At 56.3% G+C, this 19,748-nt stretch overlaps 1 protein-coding gene across 1 annotated transcript; it reads right to left on the bottom strand.

The window, feature by feature from the left end:
• Nucleotides 1–1,101: 1,101 nt before the first annotated feature.
• On the bottom strand, nt 1,102–4,076 carry POU3F1 (POU class 3 homeobox 1). Its single transcript, XM_059690115.1, has one exon. The coding sequence runs from the start codon at nt 3,982–3,984 to the stop codon at nt 2,635–2,637; it is 1,350 nt and encodes a 449-aa protein (XP_059546098.1). The 5' UTR covers nt 3,985–4,076; the 3' UTR covers nt 1,102–2,634.
• Nucleotides 4,077–19,748: the final 15,672 nt, after the last annotated feature.

Here is a 19,748-nt window from a genome sequence, read left to right as displayed (position 1 = left end):
GGGACACAACTTTCTCCCCAGTCAAGCAATTGTGGCTTCAAGCTTTGTCTCCATGCGTAGTAAAAGAAACCTCGTGTAGTTTCTCTTGAGAAGGGAAAAAACGGCTGTTTTATTCGTATTTTTAAAAGGAGTTGTTTTAAAGGAAGGTCTTGGCTGGGACACAGGTAGTTTTGAGCTTCGGGCCTGGAACACTGATCTGCCTCCACCACCCTGACTCTGGGGAGGGGGCATGTTGCTGCTGAAGGCTCGAGAAGGGGATGTTTGAGGATGTCTGTGCCCTCCACCCAGGTCCTGATTGCACACTGTGGAGTCCTCCTATAGGCATATGCATCCCTGCCTGGATGGGGGTAGGGGGTGGGGAGCGGCCCTTGGGTATCCGTGCCTAGAGAGGAGATGGCAGAGCTTTTGGTGGTAGTTGTTTAAGCCCCTACTCTTCTGCAGGAAAAGTTGAGGCAGGTGGTTTGTTTGCTGAGAAGCCTTTGTCGAAGCAAACAGGTAGGGTTCCCTCCCTAGGCCCACTCAGCTCACGAAGGACCCCTGCAGGAACCGCCAGTGGGTCCAAGTAGGTTTAGGTACCATTATGCTTGAGGTTGGAGAGCCAGCTGGGACGGGCTGGTGGGACCTGAGCCAGCTTCCAGCTGCCCCAGGACCCGGAATGGTGAAATTGGCCCCAGCCCCACACTTGGAGTGCAAAATGAAACCAAAATCAGGGTTGGGGTCGGGGATACAAAGACGCCAGGCTAAGGGTCCAGGTCCAGGTCGGTTTCTTCCTTGGATAAGAAGAGCAGTGGAGTTGTGCCTGAGGAACGCTGACCCCAATTCAGTGTGGTGCCCGCGGTTCACTGTCCTGCCCCAGGTCCGGTCTCAGGATAGTCTGTTTATGGGAGGGGACTCAGGCAGCTTCATCTTCCTAAACTCACTCACCTGAGGCAGGGGCCCAACTGTGGCCCAGGTAGCAGGCTGTCCTGATACTGGCCTGGAAGAAGGGTGGTTGTGGTTACCTTTCTCTACAATAGCAAGGCCAAGACTTTAGGGGAGGAGAGCCAGGGGAGCCCCACACTTTACCCACAAACCCACCCAGCCCTGGTAGTAAAGAGGACAGGACACAGCCCTGGGGTACATGTTTATGTGAGTAATAAAATATTTACTATAACATAAATATAAAGGGAACTTCCCAGTCTACTTATTATTATTTTTTTTGCAATAAAGATACAAAGAGAATGCACCGAAACATTGTTCCAAAAAATAAAAAAAATAAAATTTAAATTCAAACTGTAACAAATGAAACAAGAAATGGAGGAGGGGGAAGCTCCAGACACATCCAGAAAATAAATAGAGACGGGTCAGAAATCTGGAAATCATATTAAAATATCTTTTTCGGATTAGTCGGTGTACAAAATCCTGTAGGATGGGGACGGAGGGCAACCCGGAAAACCAAAAATAAAAATCAAGCACAAAATGTTTCTTCTCCCCGCCAGTGTGTACATATCTCACATATTTACATGGTTCCCACCTCACCCCAAACTAGGGGAATTTCTCTCCCAGCCTCCCACCTCCCAGGGGGCTGCGAAGGGAGCAGACGGAAGCTGCAGGGACTCAGGCGGAAGGCTCTCAGGGAACGGCTTATTTCTACAGCTGGTTAAAAAATACCTCCAACTTTTCCAAGTTTCATTTGTTTGTGGCCAGGAGGGCAGGGCCCCGCGGGGAGCGGGGGCCCTGCCGTGCGGTGGTCGGTCTGCAGCGGGGCAGGAGCCCCTCGCCATCGGGGGTGTGGGTGGGAGCGCAGACCCCTACAGCGTGGCCGGAACCGAGTTGGAGCTCGGATAAAACGAAACGAAAATGAGCACTCGAAAATTTTTTTTTGTTAGTTTTTGTGTTATTTTTTTGTTTTGTTTTGCTCTTTTGGGGTAGGGCTGGGACGGTAAGAGGGAAAAATAAATTAGGCTAGATTAAAGCTTTGGCTATTTCCTGCTTTTATACACAGACGCGGCTCTCGCGGCCTCCCCTCCGGGGCCCCGATAAATACAGTATACAGCGATTTAAATTAAGGGCGCGGGCGGAGTTAGAAGGACCCTAGGAGCCGAGAGGCTCCATGAATAAATAAAAACCGTAAAAAACCGAGCCCGGAGGAAGGATCAGGGGAATGGGGCGCATCCTCTTGGGAGAGAAGAGGCATAGAGCGAATAAAGTGACAGTCCCCCACTCTCGATCCGCAGGCTCGGGTATCCGCGCCGGGGAGAGGGGATGGGGAACGCTTCTCTCTTCGCCCTCTCTCCCGGGGAATTCCTAACCCCGTACCGCGTTACCTGTCGCTGTGGGGAGGCCGCTGCCGGGATCCGGCCCCGAACAGCCCGGGGGGCAGGGATGGGGGTCGTCGAGGGAATGGGGACAGGGAGCAGGCGGCGGGCAGGATGCCCCGGGTGAGTTGGCGCGGTCCGGATCTTCCCTTTTCTCTCCGGGGTTCGGGCGACGTAGCCTATCCGTCCTCTTCGCCGCTCGCCGGAGAAGGTCGTCGGGTGTTTGGTTTTGTTCTAAAGTTTCTGGGCTTTTTGTAAAATCCAAAGCAACCGAACAAAAAGAGTACAGGCCGCGCGGCGCCTCGCCGCGCGCCAGCCGGGCCCCGGCCCGCGCGGGTCACTGCACCGAGCCGGGCAGTGTGTGATGGTGGTGGTGGTGCAGCGCGGCCGGCGGGGCCGGCGGGGGCGCGGAGGGAGGCGACGCACCGCTCCCGCCCGGTCCCAGCTCGCCGGGTGCGTAAACGTCGTCCATGGGTGGGTGGCCGGCTCCGGCCGCGGGGGTCATGCGCTTCTCCTTCTGCCGCCGGTTGCAGAACCAGACGCGCACCACCTCCTTTTCCAGCTGCAGGCTGTCGGCCAGGCCCGTGATCTCGTGCGCCGAGGGCTTGGGACACTTGAGAAAGTGGCTCTCGAGCGCGCCTTTGACCCCCACCTCGATGGACGTGCGCTTCTTGCGCTTGCGGCCCTGCGCCGCGATCTTGTCCAGGTTGGTGGGGCTGCCGCTGGACGAGTCGGTCTCCTCCAGCCACTTGTTGAGCAGCGGCTTGAGCTTGCACATGTTCTTGAAGCTCAGCTGCAGGGCCTCGAAGCGGCAGATGGTGGTCTGTGAGAACACGTTACCGTACAGCGTGCCCAGCGCCAGCCCCACGTCGGCCTGCGTGAAGCCCAGCTTGATGCGCCGCTGCTTGAACTGCTTGGCGAACTGCTCCAGGTCGTCGGAGCTGGGCGCGTCCTCGTCCGAGTGCTCGCCCACCGACGAGCCGCCGCCTCCCGCGCCCGGGTGCAGGTGCGCCGCCGCCGCCGCGTGCAGGCCTCCGGCGTGTGCATGTCCGTGTGCGTGTCCGTGGGCACCCAGATGCGGCGGAGGCGACGGCTCCAGCTGCGCCTCGTGGCCGTCCTCATGCAGCGCGTGGTGCAGGCCCGGTCCCGCGCCACCGCCGCCCGCCGCCAGCATCCCGGCCAGGCCGCTGCCGCCGCCCCCCGGGTAGGCCGCTTGAGCGTACAGCCCGAGCGGCTGAGGCTGGTGGCCCCCGCCGGCCCCTGGCGACGGCGACATAGCCGGGCCCAAGTGGTGCGCCGTGCCGCCCTGAGCCCATGCCGCGCCCGCGTGGGCCGCCCCCTGGTGCACCAGGCGTGCGTGGAAACCGCCGCCGCCACCGTCGTCGGCTCGACCGGTGCCGCCGCCGCCTGCCTTGCCGTGTTCCAGGTGCGGACCGCCAGCCCAGTCGCCGCCGCCGCCTCCTCCCGTCGGTAGCCACTGGGGGTGCGCTAGGCCCACGGGGTGGCCCGCGCCCGCGCCCAGCCACTCGTGGTGCATCAGCTTCTGCACTTCGCGGTACGCGACCCCCGCGTGCAGCCGCTCGGCGGCCGCCGCCGCTGCCGCCGCGGCGTCCGGGTGCATAAGCGGTCCGGTGCCCCCAGCTCCGCCGCCGGGGCCCCGCGGCAGGTACTGCGCGGTGGTGGCCATGCCGCCCCGCGCCCTGCGCCGCGCCGCCGCCGCCGCTTCGCTCCGTCTGCGGGCCCTGCTGCCGCGCTCCGCCGGCTTAAAGCCTCGACCCGCTCAGCGCTCCGGAGCCCCACCCCACCCGCCGCCCATTGGCTGCCCGCGGAGCTGCCTCCCGCCCCCCGGTCCCGGCCCCCGCCCCCCGCGCCCGCCCGCCGCTCGGCCCGGCCGCCCAGAGCTCGCCATTGGGCCTCACTCCCGGGGTCCCGCGCGCCGACCGTGCTGATTGGCCGCTGGGGCTTCATTCACAGCCCCCCACCGTCCGCGTACACACTCACGCCCCGGGGGCGCGGCTGCCACGTGGGGGAGTGGCGCGGGGGTGGCCGTGGGACCGCGCCCCCTCTGGTCCCGGCTGCGTGGGCCCCTCTTTTCCCCTGCGCTGGAGGCTCGGAGCCCGGCGGGTCCCACTCTCCACGCGAGCTGAATTCCCGCCCGTCTCCCGCCCGGGAGGCCAGAGGCGGCGGCGAGGACTGCGGGCTACGGGAGGCGCTCGGGCTCCGAGAAGCGGCTCACCCTCGCGCTCTTCCCTCCATGGAGCGGTTGTCAGCTGGCTAGGGTTCCCGCGGTCTCGGCGGCTGCGCGCGGGAGGCGGCGTGGGTACCGGATTCGGTTCCGGCACGGCTCCTCATCGTGCCCGCCCTGCCCCCGCGGTTTACAGCGGGCATAGAGCTGTCCCCTGCGCGTCTCCCCGGCGCGTCTCCTGTCCCCTCTTCTCCTTTTAGACTCAGCGCCGCCACTGGGCCGGCCCGAGAGCGCGTCCAGTGCGGGCAGATTCGGACCCGCCCCAGCTTCACGCCTCACGCTTCTCCCGGCACCGGCACCGGCACCGGCACCGCGGCCCAGGTGAGTACCGTGCGGGTGGCTCGCGGTGGAACAGCCGGTGGCCGCGATGTAATCAGGCCGCGCGGGATTTCCGGGTTTCGGAGCGAGAGGTATTAGACTGTGGCTTTGGGGAAAACGCCGCAGTCAGGGGTGGTGGATACGCAGGGCTCACCGACATCTGCCCCATACCGCCTTCTCGCTCCTTTCCCTCCCTGCCCGACTGGCTCATTGGCCAGGGTCATATCGGGGTCACGTCCTGGGAAACTAGCTGTGGGCATGGACTTGGGAAAAGGCGCCTGGCACTTGAGAAATCCAGCATTCAGTCGGGAGCTGTCCAGCCTGCGATGAAGCCCTGGGCTGGCTCTAACCCGACTTGCTTGAGGCTACCAAGAAGGGAATTGAGATAGAGAAGTCCTTATTGGAAGGGTGAGACATGCAATGCAGGTACCTCCTCATCCCTCCCCCTTGAGGACTCTCTGAAGGATCCTAAGTGGACTGGGACCTCAGCATCAGCTGGTCGGTGACTCTAAATCCCACATTGAGTTATAGGCTGAGTGGAGTGAGCTGGGGCCTCTGGCCCACACTGAGATCTGGCTGGCACAGTCTTCATCTTTTCTCTCCCTGGTCTTGCCTCCAGTGGGTTCATAGATTCCAGGGCTCTGGGGGTCCCAGATCACAGGACCCCGCTGGAGAACCTGTTAGGCCCCCACAGGGCAAGTCAGGACTGTGGAATAAAGCCTCAGGGTGTGAAGAAGGGTGACGGGGATCTAGTGGCAGCTGCCACATCCACAGTGACAAGGGTCATCCTGGGCGCAGGCTGTGCTCTGAACACCATAGGTCCTGCCTCTGGTTGGTCCCCCAGGGATGGAGTGGGACAGGGCAAGGTCCTTGTCTGGCCAGTGGCCCCTGTCCTGAGCAGGCTCCTTAGGTACCGCCCTCACTTCACGAGCCGTGTCTGAATCCAGCTAGAGATGCTGACTTTTCTTGGACTCTGGCTCAGGAAGTGGTCACCTCCAATCACCTTTCCTTTATACGATCATGAAGCAGCAGACCTCCTGGTCCACTCACCTTCCTGGCCCCTCGCCAGGGGGTGGACCACAGCTGGGACCCCTGTAGCGAAGGCTCGTCTCATGCCAGCCTAATCAGACCTGCACGACATTGATGCTTGGGCTGCCACCATCTTCCTGGGCAAGAATAACTTTGGTCCAGTCTCTCTAGCTCTTGGCTTTCCTATCTGTAAATTGGCAACAGTGGGACCACAGGCAGCCCACCTATCTTGCTAAGGTTAAGTCAGAGGGTGGCCCGAGACAATGGGGGTGACAGGGTCTCAGAAAGGGCTTTTACTCTGCTTGTTTCTATTGTTAGTGCCCAGTGAATGGGCAAGTTCCTCCCCTGCTCTAACTAAATCTCAGTTTCCTCATTTGTAGAGTGGGTTTATGGAGGTTTGGACTAGTTGACCTCTCAGGCCCTTTCAGCTCTGATGGTCTTAGTTATATATATATATGTAATTGGTTTCAGAGAGGAAGGGAGAGGGAGAGAGAGATAGAAACATCAATGATGAGAGAGAATTATCGATTGGCTGCCTCCTCACACCCCCTACTGGGGATCAAGCACGTAACCAGGCATGTACCCTTGACCAGAATCGAACCCGGAACCCTTCAGTCCACAGGACAGCACTCTATCCACTGAGCCAAACGAGCTAGGGCTGGGCTCAGTTTTTGTTGGAGGAGGGGAAATGTCTGGACAGTGGACAGGTGTTGTGATGTCAAGTTTTTGGAATTGTCACTGAGACTTGAGCGATGGCTCAGTACTTTACCAAGTGCTTTTCATTCATCATGGTACCTACACCTCTCAGCCCTGAGAGAGTGCACTGGGGCTGTCATCACCAGTGCGTAGCAGAAAGAACCGAGGCTTGTCTGAGGGCACAGAACCCGTGATGGTCCCTCTCCTCATTACTCTCCCCAGTGGGATGGGGGAGGGTGCCAGTGGAGGTGGTGGCTTTGGCAAGAGAGGGCCCACTGCCCTATCTTGGGTAGCTCTCCGGTAGAAAGAAAGGCCAGCTGGTGCTTCTAAGCTGAGTTTCCATGTCTGCGCTGAATTGAGGGGCATCTGTAACAAAGTCAGGCTCCTAGTTTACTAGCTTGTCAGTCAGCAAAGCTCAGTTCCAATCCCTTTACTCCCATCAGCAGCCCTGTGACGCTGTGCTAAGTGGTTTGCTTGTAGGAGCTTCAGTTTCTTCATCTTAAAACAGGAACAGTCATGCCTGCTTCTCAGGATTGTTCTGAAGCTCCAAAGATGAAGCAAGCATGTCATTTAGATGCCCTCTTAATGCTCGCTGCTGCCCTTGGGTGAGCAGCAGTGCCAACTAGGAAAGGATGCTATCCCTTTCTCTGCTTTGGAAGTTTTAGACCCTCGACAATGATAAGGGTTTGGTCTTGAGACAGAATTTTCTCTTATTTGAGAGTTTATTCTCTAGAAAGTCTGGCGAACACATCCTCTTGGTCTTGCTCCCAGAGATCCCGTGTGGGATGCTGGGGACTGTGGCACGGTCACTGGCAGAGACACGTGCTGCAGGACAGCCGCTCTCTCCTGGAGCCTACGCTCACGGGCCCTGGGGAGAACTTGGAACACAAGAGTCGGACACCCAGTTGACTCGCACAGACGCAGAATGGCTTAGACATGTGAACAGATGTATGTACACACACATACGCACACCCAGATACACACATGCATTTTAGCCCAGGGACAAGCATAGATTTATAATAGGGACACATGGACTTGCACCACTCGGTCGGATAGTCATAGATATTCATATTCACACAAACCAACACACAATGAGCATACAGGCATGTGTGTCCACGGGAACCTACGCAGAATCTACGCAGAGGCTGAAATGGGCTCAAGTAGGCATTCCTTCCTCGACACAGAAATACTCGAGACTTACAGGCCTTTGGGGTCACAAGCATGGAGGCTCTCAACCGGCATGCGAATCCACACAAATAGGCACAGCCTCGTGTTCGTACATCTGAGCATAGAGCCAGCCTCGTCCATTCACCTCGCCCCACTGCACAGACACAAAGGGGCCCACCCCGCCCATGACATAGACACACACATGTACCTACACCCTGTAGGAACGAACACATCTGCCCAGGGACCGGAAGAGGAGGAAGGGGCATGCCTAGCCCAGAGTTTGGTCCATGTGGCTTGGCAGCAGCGCTCATCTCAAGGAAGCAGGAAAGCCCTTTCTCTTCATATTCCGTCACTCCCCTTGTCTGTGGAGGACGGCGCCCAGCCAGGCCGCCGCCAGGCTCAGGGGCTCCCAGGCCTCTCTTCCCAGCCGGGCCCGGCCCAGCCCACCCCCAGGCCAGAAGCTGCAGGGCTTTCCCAGAGTGGCTTGGCCTCTGCCAGGCTCTGGAGTGTGACCGAGCGCCTGCTTATTTGACACAGGTCACCGAGCCTCCAGCAGATGGGGCCCTCACTGTGGGGGGTCTCTGAGCCAGAGGGGCTGCAGGGGAAGGCTCTGCCAGGCTGACTGGCAACTACACAAGCTCCAGCCCCATCTCCTTTCTCTGCAGAGCCCCGAGTTACAGACACGAATCTCTGCCATCTACATTCAGACACAGCCTCTAGATCTCAGCGACACTCCCCATGAGCACCCTTTCGGCCACATACGTGCTGTAATATTCCAGATTCCCCACCCCCCTGCCCCCCAGACAGGGGAGCCTGCACAATGGCGCACCCAGCAAGATTTGGGAGGGAGGAAGAGGGGGCAGCTGGGTCTGGCTGCCTTCCCTCTCTGGACTGTGAGCCCCTGTGCTGTGTCTTGTCAGTCGGTCAGTGAGGACTTGGAGTCCAGGAATCGCTGAGAGTAGATGCAGTTGCAGACCCAAGGCCTTTTTAGTTCTGCGGGGAGACAGGCTTCAGGACACTCCGCCTGGATTCCTTGAAGTCAGGAGTGCTGAGAAGAGCTGGAGAGGGAGATTGGGGCCCAGGGGGAGGGTTGCTGAAGGAGCTGGTGTCTTAGGAATGCCCTCTAGTACTCGAGGGCTTTGAGTCTTTGTCCCGGTGTGGGACTAGGCTGGGGGTGGACGGGGCTCGGGGCAGGGACAGGATGGCAGCACTCACAGCTCACTACCTTCCCCTTCTGCCAGTCTCCCCTCATGCCCTAGGTCCCGCATTCTCAGTGGCAGGAGATCTGGGTGCCCTCTTGGCTCAGATCAGGCCTGCTGGATGACACTGGGCCGGTCTCAGCCTCCTAATGGCTGCGAACCCCAACCTCCTCATCTGTCAGCTGGGCAGATGGTCTCTGTTGGTTTCTTGTGAAGGCGGGGTGAGATGACTGCCCAGGTGGGAACTTGGAAAGGGGAAGTGTGGCTTGGTTTTCCTCCCCAGCTGCCTGGGGTGAGTAAGAGGCTATGTGAGCAGTATCAGAACCCGCCTGCTCCCCCAACCAGTTCTTGCTAAGCGATGTCGGGAGTGACCACGCCCATACCCTGTAGTGCTGGCCTGGAACATGTTCTCGATTCGAAAAGCCTGGCAGGATCCCGGCTGTCACAGATTCCCACCGGGGCCGGCGCCAGGGTCGGCTTGTCCATCGGCTGCCTTGGTGCAGCTTGGGGTCAGCTAAACAGATTCACTGTACTCACCACCATCCAGAAAGTTCTCCCACATGGCACGTGATTGCTGTTCTGAGCTCCCAAGCCCTCACCTACTCCCCCTCCAACCTCAGACCCTCCAAGTGTCTGTACGTCTCCTGTCCTTCCTGTGCCTGAAAGAGCCCCTAAGAGAGGAGCGGAGGGGATGGAAGGGCCGCGATGCCTTTGACATAGGAGAAACAAGCCTTCTCCCTTGTTTAACCTAAGCTTCCCTAGCTCTCAGCCTTGGTGAAGGGAAGGTGAGATGGAAGGTGAAATATCTCTTAGGGATGAACCTTTCCTTGCTTTTCCCTCCCTGCCTCAGCCCCCTTGGCCTGTGGGTGGAGGTGGGGGTCCTCCCAGCGCATCAGTAGAATATTCAAACTCGAGGTGGCAATTGCTCTTGAAATTTACTTTCATTTTTAGCCGAATGGCAGTCTCTGAGCTGGTGTTAATGCCCACAATCCGGTTATGCAGAACACGCTCTCTGCAAATCGGTAAATCATTAGTGGGATTAATCACTCTGAAAGGCTGGGGCTGGGTTTGAGGTTTTTTTTTTGACACTTTCTATCTCGATGGCTGCAGAATTCACCACCACAGGGTGGGGTGGGAGCAGTGAGTGATAATTTAAGACTTAAATTTTAAGTCCTCGTCTCTATCATTAGAAAACGAAGGTGGCTTCCTGGGCTGGCTTTGTATACCGATTTGGGGGGGCAGCCTGGGTGGGGTGGGAGGGCGAGAGGAGAGTTCTCTTGCTTTTGTGTGTGGTTCAATGCTTGCAGTAGTGTAATGGGGGCGTGGTGTGTGTATGTGAGGACTCTGTTAGCATGCTGACACGGGTTCCTGTGCTTGTACTTTATAGATGCCCATAAGTATTTGTGTGCTTGTGTCAGGGTGCTGGTGCTTGGTGTGTATTAATGTGTGTGCATTAGTGTTTGTAACTGTTGGACAGCGTTTCCTTTGGGGAGTGGTTTTAAAGACCACACCTTACCGTCCTCAGCCTCCAGGTAGCTCTTGAGGGGAAGTAGGTAGAAATGGAAGGAAGTCTCATTAGGTCCCAGTAGTGAGCGTGTCTCAAGGTTAATTTACATATTCATGAGCCATGCCTCCAGGCTCCCCTCCAGAAGAGGTAATGCAGCCAGGTCCCTTAAGGTGGATGGGGCGGTCAGGCTCTCATGGGAACACCTCTCACTTCCCCATCTTAGCCCTAATGGCTACCGCTTCCATGGGCCAGGAATATCCAGTACCTCACAGACCCGAGCCCCAGTCGCTGTGTGGCTCCTGATGGGAGCTGTGTGGCCAAGAGGGGGAAGCTCTTTTTCCTTTCCTGTCCAGAAAGCCCCCACGAGAGCTCTTGAGGAAGGACAGTCATGCTTCCATCCAGGGCCAAGCTGATGAATGCGACTGTCTCCCACTTCATGTCCACACTGGGCCAACCTCCTTCTTCCTTTTTCTCTCTGGCTTAATGCAGCTTTGGAGCAGTAATCACCTTCAGATGACCCAGGAATGACATTCTTCAGGTGTTGACCAGAGATATGACTGTGGGGATGAGGTCACAGGACTTCTTCCCCTCTAGTCCCAGAGTATAGGGTTTGAGTAGGACTTAGTGGGGTTGGTCCTTACATTAAACTGCTCCCCCTCCCCCCCCCCATCCCCTCATCTCCTGCAGAGTCAGTTCCGGTAGCCTGGGCATCACTATTAACCACCCCACAGGTAGCACAGATGCTCTGTGCTCCTCCTGTTCACGTGCCTCATGCATTGCCCCACAGTATGTGCCTTCCTCCCCTTCGTGCCGTAGCCTGGAGCCAGGGGGAAGAACAGGATGATATAGCTCCTTGGCTGCTACACGTTGGGAGAGTCTGGAGAGAGTTGGCTGGACTCCATGCATGCTTTCCTCAGCTTTCTTGCGGGGTGGCAGGTGGAGGTTGAAAGTGGAAAAGGAAGATTTAGGAATTATATTTTCCCAGGGACCTTTTAGCATCTTTATGCATCTCTGGTGGCAGACATCTGTCGAGCCTAGGGTAGCATCTGCCTGGGCTGGAGACAACATCTGTTGGAAACTGGGACACCTGGCTGAGCCCAGCACATTATCTGGCCCTGGCACAGCTTCTGTCTGGGCCCAGGACGTGTGTCTGAACCTGACACAGCATCTGTCCGGACCTGGTGCAACATCTTCCTGGCCTGGGGGCAGTGTCTGTTTGAGCCCTGGACATCTGTCTGACTTGGGGACATTTGCTGAGCCTGGGACAGAACCTGTCTGAGCCTGGGGGTGGACTTGTCACTGCAGATAAAATCACCCTTGAGTCTCAACTTTGGTTTGTGGCCGAGAACAGAGCATGTGCCACACTCGTATCCCTGCTCTCCTTTCTACCAGGGAAGGCATCATAGTAGTGCCTCAGTTCACCTCCAGTTGTAGGCTCACTGGTCTGCTCGCTTTGGGCACCTCAAGGGACAGCCGGAGCCTACACCCCAGCGGCTCCAGGAAACCAGAGTTAAAAGCACGTGCAAGGGAAGCAGATAGGTCATAAAATCCAGTGACGGGACTAGGACAGTTCTCTCTTTCTCCAGCCCCTTTGTTGAGTCAAGTCTGAGTGCTCCCCTGAGACACAGCTCAGACATGTCACTCCCTTCCTGGAAAGCCTTCCATCGCTCCCTATTGTGCACATCATCGGCCCCAAGCCCCCAGTGTTCCTGCTCTGTCTGCTCTCGGAATCCAGCAGCACGGAGCGCTATTCCCACAATCTCATTTCCTTTTTCTTCTTTCTTTATTTATCTTTAAAATACATTTTTATTGAGTTTGGAGAGAGAGTGAGAGGAAGGAAAAGGGAGAGAGAGAAACACTGATCGGCTGCCTCCTGCATGCCCTTCCCCTTCCCCCCCCACCCCTCCCCCCGGGATGGAACCCACAACCCTGGGCAAGTGCCCTGACCTGGAGTTGAACCAGGGACCTCTCCGTGCATGGGATGATGTTCAACCACTGAGCCACACCAGCCAGGGCCTTTTTGTTTTTAATGGGCGAGGGGAGAGACTGGCTTTTGGTTGCAGAAGTGTGCTTCAGAGAAGAGGGCTTGTCTTCTTATTTGTACCTGGTGGGTTGGCAGAAGCCAAAGGAGCTGAGCAATGGGCACAGAGCACCCTGGACAAGGGCCTTTTGGAGCCGGTCCTGCCCAGGATGGAGATGTATAGGATCCAAAGATTTGATATATTTGCTGCTGACAGGAGCGGGGAAGGGCACCGAAGGTCACGGGCAGCATTGAATCCAGACGTAATGGCCTCCCTGTGGGCCGTGGTACTAAATCTAAGAAAGAGAACCTCGACTGGGTCCAAGCCCCACTCCTGAGGGCAAGTGGGAGAATCGAGTCCTGGCTTAGCTTGTGTGGAAAAGCTCCAAAGTTCCTAGGTTTGCTCTTCCTGCCAGAGAGGGACAATCACGGAAGTTGTTATTAATACAAATGGTGTGTCCGGAGAACATTGCTGTCCCTGGTCAGGCCTACCTGGTGTGGGGGAACACAGACCCCCAGGAGGGCACAGGGGGAGAGAGGCGGGGAGAGAGGCCGAGTAGGGAAGGGTGCAGACCCGTGGGAGGAAGCTGAGGCATGAATGCTGGTTTTTATTCCCCAAATGGAAATATCTTTATTGTTTTTGCTTCTGATTAAAGCAATACCAGTTCATTTGTCAAAATTCTTTACCTTAGAAATATATGAAACAGAAAGTGGAAGTCCCCCCTGAATCTCTCCGCCTCACGCCTCATAACTACCTCCTATTGGCTATATCTTTCCAGAACTTGTTGGCATGGACACGCTATTTATAATAATAGCTAAGATTTATTGAGTGTTTGTCATGTGCAGGAATTGTGCTTCTACCTGGGTTTACACATTTGCATCCTCACCAGTTAGATGGCACTATTATCCCCATTTTACAAATGAACAAACAGGCTCAGAGATGATACTGATAATATCAATATATTGGGTGCCCACATATATTGGGTGCTTCCTGTGTGCCTGGTAACACTTTGCATGGTAGCTCCTTTAATGCCTGTAGAAGCTAGAGGTTAAGAGGATGCCTGGCATGGAGTAGGCAATCAATAAGTGCTGGTTGGTACTGCCAACTTGTAAGTTCGAGAATCTCAAATGATGAATCTGGGATCAATCAGTGGGCCCCTAAATGGGGGCGGAGGGCTCTTGTCCCAAACCTCCTGAGCTGTAAGCAGCCATTCTATTGGGTGCCTGAAGATGCTAACTCAGCAGTGAAAGATGTAAATTTCCACCTTGTTTTGCATGTGATTTACACATATTTATTTATGCGTGTCTTTGATTAATGTCAAAGTACCGTGATGATTTTCTGCCAGCCTACGGGTCCAGCAGAGGGCATGGCTAGGGTGGATGAGCTGCAGGTTCTGAGTGTGTCTGTGTGGGGACTACTGGGTGAGGTGCAAGTGACAGCTGTGGGCAGGTGCGTGACGGCCAGAGGGTTGAGTAGTGGGCAGACTGGAGCCTGGGATTCTGGAGGCGTGATTTGGGCAGCTGGTGTGAGTGGGGCATGTCTTTAAGCCTATGGCATGGCCCAGCTAAGGGGCTGGGGCAGGGTCAGAGTCCAGGCACTGGGTGAGTGACTGGTGGGCCTATAGGTGGCCATGATCTTGGAGAAGCGAGGATGCTGGCCAGGCTTTTAAGGTAGGAACACAGACCCAACAAATGAGGACAGGATCTGGGGTCCTGGGAGGGGCCCGTGGTGGCGGTGAGGGCTCTCAAACAAGATAGAAGCTCAGAGCCAGGAAGGGGCCTCCCTCCAGCCCCGCATGCGGCCCAGGCCAAGATCCCCGCTGGGGTGCTCTGGGAGAGGGAGTGCGCTCTGCAATTAAGGCCTTGGGAAAATCTGCCGATCGGCAAGAATATTCTGTGTGCGCTGGCTGTGCCCAGCCCTGTGCCTGGCACCGCGGGGAGACCAGTCCCAGCCTGCAAACCTTGGCAGGGGAGCTGGTGAGATAAGGAGGGAAGGGCAGGCTCCGACCTTGATTGAAGGCTGCATGCCTGGTACCAGGCGGCACTTTCATCCATTATCTCCTTTGATCCTCACAGGGATCAAAGGCAGGGGCTGTCTTATCTTCTCATTACAGAGAAGGAAGCAGAGACTCAGAGAGCTGCAGCGACTTGCCCAAGGTCACACAGCAAGTAAGTGGAAGAATCCAGACTTGAATGCAGCTCATTCCATAACTCAAGCGCTTAGCCAGTTTATTCTGCCTTGGCCAGGGATAAAATAGGATAATACCTACCTGGCTTAGTTGTTGTGAGGGTTAAATGAGCGCAAGTATGTCAGGAGCACAGTGGCTGGCACACAGTAAGTGCTCAATAAAAGTCCCCCCCTAAGTGTTAGAGATAGGGTTCTTAAACCCTGGTCCAGTGGACTCTACTGGCGCTGTGGTTCTTGCCAAGGCTGGTTGAGAGGAGCGGTAGTTGGGGACAGAGCAGGACCTCCTCTGTGGGTGAGCTGAGCCCGTGTCGTGCATGGATACTGATGGCCATCAGCGAATGGAGGGACACCTGCCCGGCCAGAGCCCTTTGGCTCAAGGTCCTAGCCCTGGGCTGTCTAGTTAAGAGTGTGTGTGTGTGTGTGTGTGTGTGTGTGTGTGTGTGTGCTCATACTTGGTAAAGGTCCTTGACTAGGGAAGGAGAGACGCCTTGGGGGGTGTGGGGGTGCTCTATCAGCAGGCAGTGGTCAGGGCCCTTTCTCATTTCCAGTGGCAGAGACCTGAATCAAGTAAGGGAGTGAACCATGTGAAAATGTGAGGGAAATCACTCCTGGCAGAGGGAACAGCAAGTGCAAAGGCCTTGGGTAGGATTAAACTTAATGTCAATATTATCTTAATAGAGATAACATTGATTTGTATCTTGAAGTAGAGGGGCTAAGAGGGAGCAGGATTCATTCATTCATTCATTCATTCATTCATTCATTCATTCATCAATTCGACAAGTATTTAGTGCCCACTTTGTGCTGGACACCATCCCAGGGGCTGACGGCTAACCTTTAGTACTCACTAGGTTCCCAAGCACTTTCCATATGTTAGTTCATTTAATCTTCACAACAATACAAGGACTCAGAGAAGCCTGGTTAGATGGCTCCCTTTGATTCTTCCAGACTCTTCCCATTTCCCAGCCACCTTGGGGCACCCGGTGCCTGCCACCCATAAAGACCAGGATCCCCACAGTGGGTGAGGGGTGGGGTGACCCCGAGAGCATCACAGCTCCAGGGTCTTTCATGTCCTGGCTCTGCCCTGCCCAGGATCAGGCCCTGAGCCTCCTGGAAGCCACCCAGTAGACTGGAGCTAGAGAGGGTGGGGTGCCCAGGTTAATCCCATCCAGCCAGGCCTGCCTCATAGCTTCCTCTCCCCAGGGGTTCCCAGCCATATCTCCCCTGTCTCTTCTCCAGCTCAGTCCTCTGGGCTCTATTCAGAGAGCCCAGTCACAGCTCAGGGCAGAGGCTCCTGGCAGGGAGAAAAGAAGGTTCCATACCTGTTGTCTGGCGATACTGCCTGTGTGTTGCGGACTCCGTTGGAGGCAGCAGGGGCGGACTTACCCTGCCTGGCTCCCTCTGACCTTTCCTGAGAACATCAGTGCACAGGCCTCAGCCAGGGTGGGCTTCTTGGTTTCTGGTCTGGACTTTTCTTCACCCTCTCCTGTAGGAAAAGGGATGGAGAAGCGGAAATAGAGAACTTGTTAATTTTCAGGGGTCAAGGAAGGAGTCTGGCTCTTTAGTCTTTGGTGAACAAGGTGTTTTCTGGGTGGGACGAAGAAAGATCTTGTACTGTTGGGCTATGCTAACCTGGAAATTGTGACTCCATCTGTCTTCCTGTCCGTCTGTCCGTCCGTCCATCCATCCATCCATCCATCCATCCATCCATCCATCCATCATCCATCCACCCATCCGCTGACTGAATGCCAACAGGACCATCAGTTCAGTTATACTTATTGAGTGTGTGCGTTGGAGAGCTGGTCAGTGTTTATACATTTGTAACGCTTCTGTGTGTGTATTTCCTCTCCCCACCTGCTTCTTAGAGAAGCTCCCTGAGGAGTGGGGGGCCCTCCCTGTAGAGCCAAGGCTCCGTCTTTGCTGTGGGGTTGTCAGCAGCTGCCTGGCTTGGCCACCCCGCTGGGCCAGGCCTGTGACCCTCGCTATGACCCAGCCTGGAGGACGCTGGGCTGCCTGGCAGCCCGCCAGCGCTGTCGCAGGGGCTGCTGGCCCCCCGCCAGCACCAAGCGTTTGGAGGGTGAAGTTGAGTGGCTGCAAAGCCTCTCCACGCTGCCGTGGTAAACAAACAGCCTGGGACCCGGGTCAAGGGGGCTGTTGTGTTGGCAAGAGGAGGAGCTCGAGGGGGCGCAGAGGGGTGGGTGGGCAAGCCTTGAGCCGAGCTGCTGCTGTGATCACTCTTCCTGCTCTCCTCCCTGCCCGGGGCAGGTCTGTGGGGTGGCTCTGAGCTGCCCTGGTTGGAGGTGAAACTCAGAGAAGGGGCCATAGACAAAGACCCGGATCCAGGCAGAGAGGCAGAGGGATCTAGAGATGGAGGGAGGGAAGCAGAGAGCAAGAGAATGCGGTGAGAGCAGGAAGATGCAAAGGGCTGAGAAGAGAAGGGGCAGGGAGGGAAGTCCAGGCCAAGGGAAGAAAGTGGTGGGCCCCGGGGAGCAGCCCTTCCACAGGCAGGAAGTCTGGAGCTTAATAACAGCCCCTCCCACGGGGATGGCACCCCACAGTGAACAAAACTTTTCCACTTGCTTAAGCTCATTCAGGCCTCACAATAGCCGGCTGAGCAGAGATTGGAATCCTCCCCCAGGATGGGGGCAGGGATGTGCCCCTCCCGGTGGAGCAGTGGGGGCAGGGGGAGCTGCAAAGCTGCACTGGAACCTGAGGACTGGCTGTGAGATGGGTCCCATGCTGTGGGGGGCAGAGAGTGGTTTAGAGACCCAGCCCCCAGCTGGGCCTGAGTTTCTCCAGGGACTGAAACTTCCCCAGCTGGGCTCAGAGGCTCCTGATGGCCAGGGCTGGCCTGGGCTCGGTGTTCCTGCCACCAGGGCACCACTGCTGCTCTTCTCTTGTCCCCTTTCTCCGGGAATTGCCTTTGGTGGAAGGAAGGTGGGTGCCGTGCCCAGAGTTGTGCCTGCTCCCTGGGGGCGGCCTGCACCCAATGGCTGGCCAGTTGGTCGGGAGTGTGCAAAGGCCAGGGCTCCTTGCTTCTCTGGAGGTTGGTCCCAGTGCCAGAGCGCCTTGAGAGGCTGAGAGACGGGCGGAGGCCTTTGGTGTGGCTGCCTGGCCCGTGGGTTTCTCCCTTTGCCCAAGGTTGCTTCCCTCTCTTCCTGTTGTTCCTGCAAGTGCTCACCAATAAGCCCCCTTCATGCAAATCTCACAGTCTCAGGGCATGTCCAGGGAATCTGACCTATGACACGGACTCCAACCATTGGGCCCCGGGTGGGCTCCCGCTCAGCTCCCCCCCATCCTTGTTGTCTTCCTAATCCTCACCCCCACCTCTAACTCTAAGCCTCTTTTTTCTGCACCTGGCACCTGCCTCTTCCCTGGTCTTCCCAGTGTCTCTCCTGCCCCTCTCGAGCTGCGCTGCCCAATACAGTAGCCACACGCAGCCAGTGGACACTCGAAATGCGGCTGCCCAGATTGTGGTGAGCTGCGAGTATAAAATATGCACTGGCTTTCGAAGACTTGGTGTGAAAAAAATCTCTTGATATTTTTAATATGCTTTTATTGATTTCAGAGGGAGGAAGGGAGAAACATATAAACATCAATGATGAGAGAGAATCACTGATGAGCTGCCTCCTGCACACCCTCAACTGGGGATCGAACCTACAACCTGAGCATGTTCCCTGATCAGGAATCGAACTGTGACCTCCTGGTTCATAGGTCGATGCTCAACCACTGAGCCACACTGACCGGGCTCTAATATTTTTTTTATATGGATGACATGTTGAGATAATAATATTTTGGGTGAAATAAAATATGTTGTTAAGATTAATTTCATCAGTTTCTTTCCCTTTTTTGATGTGGCCATTGGAAAACTGTAAATGATTTTTTGTGTGTGTGTGTGTGTGGCTTATGTCATATTTCCCTTGGGCAGTGCTGCTCCAGAGTCCATTGTCCACACAGCAGCCAGAGGGAGCCTCTCACATCCTGGTTGGATCATGTCTGTCCTCTGTTCATGTCCTTTAAATGCTCCCATCTCACAAGTCCTTACCATGGCTTTTAAGGCCCTGCATGATTCACTCTCTTGTTTTCTTGCTGATCTTCCCCCCTACCATCCCCGTTGTTCCCTTATTCCAGCCACACAGACCACCCTGCAAGTCTTCAAACTTGCTAAGGTCATTTCTACCTCAGGGCCTTTGCACTTGCTGTTCCCTCTGCCAGGAGTGATTTTCCTACCTCTTCACATGCTCACTCCCTCATTTTTCTTTTTTTAAAGAATAGTTTATTGATTTTTAGAGGGAGGAAGGGAGAGGGAGGAAGAGAGAAACATTGATGTGAGAGTGAAACATCAATTGGGCTACCTCCTGTACCCCCTCCCCCCATACTCCCCACCAGGGATGGAGCTCACAACCCGGACACGTACCCTGACTGGGAAAGGAACCAGCAATCTCTTCGTGCATGGGATGATGCCCAACCGACTCCACCATCCTCTTAGTAGTCTCTGTTTTTGCAAATGAAGAATCAGAGGTTCAGAGAGGTAAAGTGATTTATTCGAAGTCACACAGTAGGTGGTCCTGGGCCAGGATCCAGACCCAGATCTGTTGGACACCAAAGTTTGGTTTGTTCCTCTGCCTTCTGTGTCCTCCTGAATCCCCGGGTCTCCTGCATCCCAGGCCAGATTTTTATAGTGGCTACGGCTTCCGCAGGACCAGGCGATGCCTGAGGAAGGAAATGGCAGTCAGAGTAACGGAGGGAGCACCAGGGTCTGGCCTTGCGTGTTGGATGTACACAAAGCAATTGGGAGAAGGAACAGAGGGGCTCCCCCCACCCCTGCCCACCCCACAGCCAGGCAGGCCCCCAGCAGCCCGGCTCTCTCCCTCCCTGGGGGCTGGAGCTGCCTCCCTGCCTCTGCCTGCCCGCCAGATCAGGGGCAGAGCTGGCTTCATGTATTATTAATAGCACTGCCAGCCTTCCTGTTTTCACGCTGATAACCTGCTGGGGAGGGCAGGTGGGAGGGAGGGAGCAAGGTGGCAAACCCTGGAGCTTGGAGGGCCCCTCCCCCCTCAGCAAAGCAGCTCTGCGGGGGCTGGC

The sequence above is a fragment of the Myotis daubentonii genome, chromosome 3, assembly GCF_963259705.1.
Source record: "Myotis daubentonii chromosome 3, mMyoDau2.1, whole genome shotgun sequence".
Taxonomy (NCBI): domain Eukaryota; kingdom Metazoa; phylum Chordata; class Mammalia; order Chiroptera; family Vespertilionidae; genus Myotis; species Myotis daubentonii.
Note: the sequence above shows the minus strand (reverse complement) of the source record. Positions and strands in the feature narration are given on the sequence as shown.

Coding starts and splice junctions, on each gene's coding strand:
- POU3F1 (XM_059690115.1), bottom strand. CDS start 3,984: ATGGCCACCACCGCGCAGTACCTGCCGCGGGGCCCCGGCGGCGGAGCT.